The sequence below is a fragment of the Theobroma cacao genome, chromosome 5 (genome assembly GCF_000208745.1).
Source record: "Theobroma cacao cultivar B97-61/B2 chromosome 5, Criollo_cocoa_genome_V2, whole genome shotgun sequence".
NCBI lineage: Eukaryota > Viridiplantae > Streptophyta > Magnoliopsida > Malvales > Malvaceae > Theobroma > Theobroma cacao.
The window spans coordinates 15573888-15582534 of record NC_030854.1 but is presented as its reverse complement, the minus strand read 5'-3'; the positions used below and the strand labels follow the sequence as shown (position 1 = coordinate 15582534).

Here is an 8647-nt window from a genome sequence, read left to right as displayed (position 1 = left end):
GGGATGAAGGAAGTCTTTCTTGTTGCTCTGTTTCTCGCTACAGCGAGAATGAAACTTTTTATGGTGCTTATCACTTGGCTGGTTTTTGCCATATTTTCCACTTCTCCAATTTCATGTTGAATATGAATTCTCTATCATCACATGATTTATTAACCAAGGGTTCAATTAAGGGTTTTAATAAGGACTTAAGCTAAAGTGCATCGTTTTCAAATAAGTGCATTATGATTTCAAACTTTTCCTTATTATATTGTTTGTTCCCTTCCTTGTTCACTTATTGGGTTTATACTCACCATTTTCAACTTCATGTTTTTAAATCAAGAGGCAGTTGGTAACTAGGTCGAGGTGTCTTCGTATATTCGACCCTTGGTAGGTGTCTCAGCATTCAATAGCTGTACATTTCTTCAAGTCTCTTTGCTGGAAGTCGAGTACTCTTTTTTGTTGTGTATAGACAGACCCAATGTAAATTATTAAGACATATGTTTAGATAATACATATATCTTTGATTGGTAATGCCACTACGAGTTGGCAATGTTTAGTATTATTTTAATTCGAAGTTATGAAATGTGATTTAGCAACTTTGATGGAACGATGAACAGGTCATATTAATAGGCTTGCTTGGGCTTAGTGGGTTATGTCCATTGAGCCCTTACACCGGTCATGGCTGGGATTTGGGTCTTGACAATGTTGGTATCAGAGCCCTAGGTTGTTTAGGTCCTAGGATTTCTTTTTGTTGGTCCAGCGGAGTGTCGGGTCTTTATGTGGGAACTTTGGTTGTGAAGTGTGAACCGCGACACATTTTACAACCAAGTGATTGCATAGATTCCCTATCTTAGAAACCACATTTTGCCTTAAGTATGATTATAAAATGTGTTTAATAATAGGTGTTTGCTCTTATCTAGGTAAGAATGCTGCCTAAGACACGAGCCGTTTTATATATATATAAAGTTTTCGTTAGTATGAATGTCACTTTCTTACAGGAAGAGTTTATGAGAAATCATAAACCTAGAACTGAAATTGCCTTATAATAATTGTCTGATCCTTTAGATTTAAGAGTTAAATCTACAGATGTCATAACACAGTCTAATTCAAGGGTTGAAATAGAAACACAACTTGAACATCAAATAGTGGTGCCATGACGTAGTGGGAAGGTTGTGAGACAACCAAAAAGATACATGAGTCTGGGAGAAAACATGATTGCACTCTTAGACGAACATAAAAATGATCCTATTACATATAAGGAAACTATTAACGATGTTGATGTTGAAGAATGGCATAAGGCAATAAAATCTAAGTTGGACTCCATGGATTCTAATAAAGTCTAGACTCTAGTAGATCTACCTGAAGGGATAAAACCTATAGGGTGCAAATGGATTTACAAGAGAAAAAGAGGAAGTGATGGGAAGGTAAAGACCTTCAAGGCTAGACTAGTGGCCAAGGGTTTTACCCAAAGAGAAGGGATTGACTATGAGGAAACCTTCTCACCAGTTGCTATGCTTAAATCCATTAGGATCCTCCAATCCATAGCCGCACATCTGGATTATGAGATATGCCAAATGGATGTCAAGATCGCATTTTTAAATGGAGATCTTGAAGAGCGGATTTATATGGCTCAACCATAAGGTTTCATTAAAAAGGGCCACAAGCATAAGGTTTGTGAATTGCATAGGTCTATTTATGGACTTAAGCAAGCATCTAGGTCTTGGAACATAAGATTTGATACTGCTATCAAATCATACGGTTTTCAGCAAAATGTTGACGAACCTTGTGTTTATAAAAGGATACAAGATAAAAAGGTTATTTTCCTAGTCCTTTATGTTGATGACATTCTACTCATTGGGAATGATATAAGAATGTTATCAATAGTTAAAGGTTGGCTGAACCAACAATTCAATATGAAGGATTTAGGAGAATCTGGCTATGTTCTAGGGATCAATCTTATAAGGGATCGTAAGAACAAGTAGATAGCATTATCTCAAGCATCCTACATAGACAAGATTTTGACCAAGTTTGCTATGCAAGATTCCAAGAAGGGTTTTATGCCCTTTAAACATGGAATCAAACTTTCTAAGGAGATGTCACCTAAAACTCTAGAGGAAGTTGAAAACATGAGACGGATTCCATATGCATCTGTCGTTGGAAGTCTCAAGTATGTTATGCTATGCACTAGGCTAGATATTTGCTATGCAATTGGATTGGTTAGCAGATTTCAGTCAAACCCAAGCGTGGAGCACTAGAATGCAGTCAAGTGCATTTTTAAATATCTTCGTAGAACGAAGAATTACATGCTTGTATACTCTGGAAGTGACCTTGTAGCGACATGGTACATTGATTTAGATTTTCAATCTAATGTTGATTCTAGAAAATCAACATCAGGATCTATTTTCACCATTAGAAGATTGTAAAGCAATCTTGTATTGCTGACTCTACTATGGAGGTAGAGTATGTTGCAACTTGTGAAGCAGCAAAGGAAGTTGTATGGCTCCGTAAGTTCCTTTTGGACCTTGAAGTAATTCCAGATCCAGACAAGCCTATTACGCTCTATTGTGATAATAGTGGAGCAGTGGCTAACTCAAAAGAACGCAGAATCATAAAGCAGCAAAATATATTGAAAGGAAGTATCATACCATTCGAGAAATCATACAACGTGGAGAAGTAATTGTGAAGAAAATTCCAACAGAGCAAAACCTCGCCGATCCATTCACAAAGACTCTAACAAAAAGGAGTTTCGATGGTCACTTAGAAGGTCTTAGAATGAGGGATTTGTCATACTTGCTTTAGGGCAAGTGGGAGATTATTAGGAATTTTGAGAATATGGTGCCTTGGAAAGCAAGTATAATCTCATGCTTAAATTCATTAAATTTATTTTTAATGAAAGTACATTTTGATAAAAAGACGAAGAGTTTGTTTTAGTTAGCATTCATTATCTAGTTATTATGGTACCAAGATTCTATTGAGATATTAAAATACATTTGTATGAAGAGTCATACATAGAAGACACGTATTTTAATTAAATCTAAAAAATTATTCACAGCCATATAATAAAACTGGTCACTTTATTATGTTAAGGCTGTAGCATCCTGATTACTTCCAACGAAACGAATGTGATTCATTTCAAGGGAATGATGAGTCTCAAATCATCGAAATGGTTGACTTCGAGTAATGATAGTATAACATGAACTAGAATCATGTAAGAATCAAATTTAAGTTTTACCATTATCTAAATCTTGATATTGCACTTATGCATTTGCTTATAGTAGAACCGAAATTCTGATGGATAGTGGACTCATGTTTAATCTCCTTATAATCTTTGATTTATCATGAGCATGATCATCATAAAGTGTTGATCTAGACTCCGTATTTTGGGATTATAATTGACATGAACATCTGGGAACATATATCCAGATAATAGAGTTCATAGCATTAACATCACTTCTAGTGATTTCAAGAAGATTGGTGATTAATCTGGGCCTAGTGGATTGATGAATTAGCTACTCATCACATATGGATACTCAAAAGATTAGATCTAGAGTATTGAATCACTAATTGGATGAAATTTGAGACTAGGAGACAAAATTGACATAAAGGGTAAAATAGTAATTTCACATTTTGTCATTGGATGGTTATGAGGGTTCACAATATAAGGCTTGCAATTGGACAACTAATAATTAATATCAAATATTGAATTATTTCTTGTAATTATAGTTAATCCAAGAGTGCAACCATGAATCTATGGTGGAGTGATTTCATGGTTAATAAGCTTGAATTATTTTTAATGAGATTAAGAATAATTCTAAGTTTATTGGAGCTTAGAATATCTATGTCCAAATAGATTCCCTACTTAGCTTCGTAGAATTCAACTTGTTTAAGTCGGAATGCATGTTTTAATTTGTTTAATTAAATTGTGTACAAAATTAGCAGCATCAACATGTTTGTCTTAATTTAGACAAGAAAACATGTTCGGTCTTAATTTAGACAAGAAAATATGTTTGCCTTAATTTAATGTAAGAAAAATATTTTTTGTCTTAATTTAGTTAAGAAAACATATTTGTCTCAATTTAGACAAGATAAAATATTTTTTTGTCTTAATTACAGATAAGAGTTGTCTTAAATTAATATAATTTTAGGAGGATTCTTGCAAAATGAACCTAGACATCCATGTTGATAAAAAAAGACTCCATATTTGACTATTACTCTTTTATTTATTATTAATTNTGGATGGTCAATATTGATTCAAAAGGTGTTTCATTTTGATTAAACCTTTGAAGCAATAGTTATTATAAAAAGAGAAGAGATTGAAAGAAAATAGAGAGAACGTACTTTTTTTTAAAAAAAAGTTTGAGCCATCTTTTCTCTTTTCTTCCTCCAAGCTTTTCCAAAGAAAATAAAATAAAATCGGTCGCCATCTTGTAGCCTTGCATTCCACACCTTGTCCACTCAAGGTTCAAGTTGAAAGTATTCTTGAAGAATAAGTGGTAAACTTATTTGGTCAAGAAATCACTCATTGGTGTGGTGGTGTCAAAAAATAAGAATCTCAAAATAAAGGTATGGTTTTTCTTACTTAATGGATTCTTATTTTGTTTTTGATTTGATTATATTGCTTGCAATAATAATAATGTGTGTTTTTGCTTGTGTATTTGGATTGCTTGCTTCCTTTAGAAAAAGAATTTTTTTTTTGAAATCCATGCTTTACACAATCACATTAATTCACTAAGATCCTACTCCAACATTTAGTTCGGAACTCATCTTTACTTTGGGCTTCTCTAATTTGGTCTATTAAGGTAGGTCTAACTCTAAAATGTGCTAACAATGCATTTGTCTCTGAAACTTCAAAATGCAAACCCATATCTCCTAAACCTTATGTCTCCCGAATCAAGCATATTTTATCTACAATTATATGGGCCATACTCCCCATCGACTTTCGACTTAAGGCATCCGCCATTACATTAGCGTTACCAGGATGATAGAGAATAGTACAGTCATAATTATTAAGCAACTCCATCCACCTACGTTGCCGCAATTTAAGATCCCTCTACTAAAATATATGCTTTAAGCTCTTGTGGTTTGTATATATTTTGCAAGTCTTACCATACAAATAATGTCTCCAAATCTTTAAAGCAAACACAATTGCTGCCATCTCCAAATCGTGCGTGGGGTAATTTTGCTCATGCCTTTTAAGTTGCCTCCATGCATATGCATTCACCTTCCCATGCTGCATTAATACACACCCTAAACCAACCTGTAATGCATTACAAAATACCGTATAACCCCTTGTGCCTTGCAGTAGGCTTAATACTGGAGCAGTGGTGAGACAAGTCTTAAGCTTCTCAAAGCTATCCTCACAAGCATCTGACCACATAAATTTTGTATCCTTATGTGTTAGCTTAGTCAGAGGTGTTGGTCCCAATAATATGTGTTAGAGGGGGGGGTGAATAGCATACTTTGGCTCTTTCAAAGATTTTCTCTAAGTGTAGACAACTCTAAGATAAATGAAAGAAAGAAAATGAAACAAAAACAGAGTGAAAAGAAGATTAGAATTTAGAGTGGGTTGATCCAAGACCTACATCCACTAACTTGATTATTCAACCAAGGATTTTCCCAACAAATCCACTAAGAACCGATGAAACTCACAAGCTTTCACCAAGCTTTACAATGGCTTTTAGCAGGCTCAGCCAAAACCTTTTACACTAGTTTTTCACTGGCTAAACTAAAACCCAACACCTAACTTTTCAAGGCTAAGTTAGAACCTTAACACAATCAAGCAATCCTAGCTTGAAACAACCACTTAGAGTGACTTCCTCACTCTAAGAATACAATAAGAGAAGTAAAAGAAAGTAATTATGATCACAAGTTGACCTAAATGGTACATGGTTGAGTGTAGAATACAAGAACAAAGAATGGGCGTTAAGGTGCAGCAGGGTGCAAGAGAGATTTTTTGGTTTTTTAGCTCTTATGTGGCTCAAATCTCTCTAACACTTCTAAAAATTATTTTCTAACTGTTGGAAGACCCTTTTATACTTGGAGAAACATCGTTGATGGCAGTTTGACAGTTTTTTAGCCCTTGGAGATAGTTGGGAGTCAGTTCTAGCCATTACTCTATCTTTTAATGCAGATTTCAAACTTGCAAGCAGAATGCTTTTACTCAACTAATTGATATCTTAGTCGACTAAGTTGTCTGTATTTTCTACTCCCTATCTCTGGCAGTTCTGGCAGTAAGCACTTAGTCGACTAGCCCATTTCTTGGTCGACTAAATTGATTCTGTTTCTCAATATTCTTCAGCCCACCATTTCTCTAATTTGAATCTTAGCTAACAAACATTCTTCCTTATTCAACTAATGAGCTTCCTCCTTGTTAAGCAGTCATGTCTTAATATTTTTATCTCTCTTTTTCTTTTGATATACACTTTGAAAGATTGATTTATTAATTTCATCTATTAATTTTCCTGCACACTCAAGTAAAGGCATTAGACATAAATGAATGGGAATGTTTTATTATCATCAAAAACTAATGGAGTCAACAAGAGGAGCAGCTATTTTGGAGAAATCCTTCACAAAACGATGATAATAGCCAGCCAAACCCAAAAAGCTTCTGATCTCTGTAACTGAGGTTGGCCTTGGCCACTTTTCTATTGCCTCAATTTTCTTTGGGTCTACTTGTACCCCATCCTTGGAAACCACATGTCTTAAGAATGTAACACTTTTGAGCCAGAACTCACACTTGGAGAACTTGCCATGCAATTGATGTTCTCTCAAAGTTTGGAGCATTATCTTAAGGTGTTGCTTGTGTTCCACCTAGCTCCTTGAGTATATCAAGATGTCATCAATAAATACCACCACAAACTTGTCCAAATAAGGCTTGAACACTCGGTTAAGCAAATCCATAAATGCCGTAGGGGCATCTAGAAGCCCAAATGACATCACTAAAAACTCATAATGCCCATATCTTGTTTGAAATGTGGTCTTTGGCATGTCCTCATTTCAGATCCTTAATTGATGGTACCTTGATCGTAAATCTATTTTAGAGAAACATTGTGCTCCTTGTAGTTGGTCAAATAAATCATCTATTCTCGGAATGGGGTATTTATTCTTCACAATCACCTTATTAAGCTGTCGGTGGTCAATATACAATCTAAGTGACCCATCTTTCTTCTTTACAAATAGCACCGGTGCTCCCCATGGTGAGACACTAGGGTGGATGAAACCATTGTCAAACAAATCTTCTAATTGATCCTTAAGTTTTTTAAGCTTCGCAGGTGCCATTCTATATGGGGGTATGGATATGGGTCTAGTGTCCGGAATCAAGTCTATAGAAAATTCAATCTCCCGTTCGAGAGGCAAACCTGGTAACTCCTCTAGAAATACATCTACAAACTCATTCACTACAGACACTTGGTTTATATCCCCGACCTTTGCTTGGGTATCTCTTACAATAGCCAAGTAACCTGGACAACCCTGTCTTAATAACCTCTTAATAGACATGATTGATATCAAATTAGTTGGAGCATTGCTCTTATCCCCCCAAATCCTAAATGATGGCTCGCTTGGAAAATCAAATCTAACCAATTTATGATAATAGTCTAGGCTAGAATGGCATGGCGATAGCCAATCCATTCCCAAGATCACATAAAAACTAAGGTGTCTAATTGCACTAGATTTACCAAGGTGTCTTTGTCCTTGACTTGAACTACATAGGACCTATATTCCTATTATGCCACAAATACCTCCCTTAAAGGGGTAGACACCACTAATTGTTCTTTTCTCATAACATGATCCTTACCTAATCGAGGTGCAAAACATGGAGAAACAAAAGAGTGGGTAGAACTAGGATCAAACAATACCCAAGCATTCATATCACAAATGGAAAGAGTACTTGAGACCACAACATTGGATGTATAGGCTTCCTGCGGTGTTAAGGTGTATACCTTTGCATGGCCCTTACTAGTAGAACTTTGATGTCCAAACCCAAACGGCCTGCTCTAAGAGGACGTAACAACACCTCTACTTGTCGATCTGCTAGCCTTCCGATTAATGAGGTGGCCACTGAAGGAGCAGATGAAGCTGGCTAGGTGGAGCCGTGAGAAGATCCTTGTAGTTGATGAGCCATCGGGCAACTCCTCTTCATGTGTCCAGGTTGACCACATGTATAACAAACCCTTGTAGCACAGAAGCATTGTCCTCTATGTCATAACCCACAAGTACTGCAATGATCGATAGCTTGACCACCCTGGCTTGAATCTTGCTACCTCCTAACACTAAAAGTTTTCTATCCCAATCCAACTCTGGTACTAATCAAGCCATTCCCCTGTTGAGGAAACCGTGAGTACCTTTATGGGCTCTGATGGTCAGAAGATGAAATACCACTATTGAAGTCTCCGTGACATGGCTCTCTCTATCTTGGCCCTTTTGACTCTATCCCTTGTAGCCCTTCTCTCGCTGCTCCTCATCTCAATCCGTTGAGCATAGTCTCTCACAACCCAAATCTCGGGCCATGACCGGTGCATTGGCTGAATGGGCATAGCCCACTAGGCCTAAACAAGCCTCTGTATGAGATCTTATGTTGTGAGACCTCAACCCTTATAGGCTCATAACTATGCATAGACGCAATAACACGGGCCAAGGGTAGTTTCATCATTTCTTCTAAAAAGCTCCC

The 8647-nt window shown here is 36.3% G+C and overlaps 1 protein-coding gene across 1 annotated transcript in view; it reads right to left on the bottom strand.

Moving 5' to 3' along the window:
- Window positions 1-7476, bottom strand: part of LOC108661946 — a 14161-nt gene extending 6685 nt beyond the window's left edge. Inside the window, exon 1 of the mRNA XM_018120943.1 lies at window positions 7162-7476. Within this exon, the coding sequence (XP_017976432.1) occupies window positions 7162-7476 (315 nt within the window). The remainder of the gene's footprint in view (window positions 1-7161) is intronic.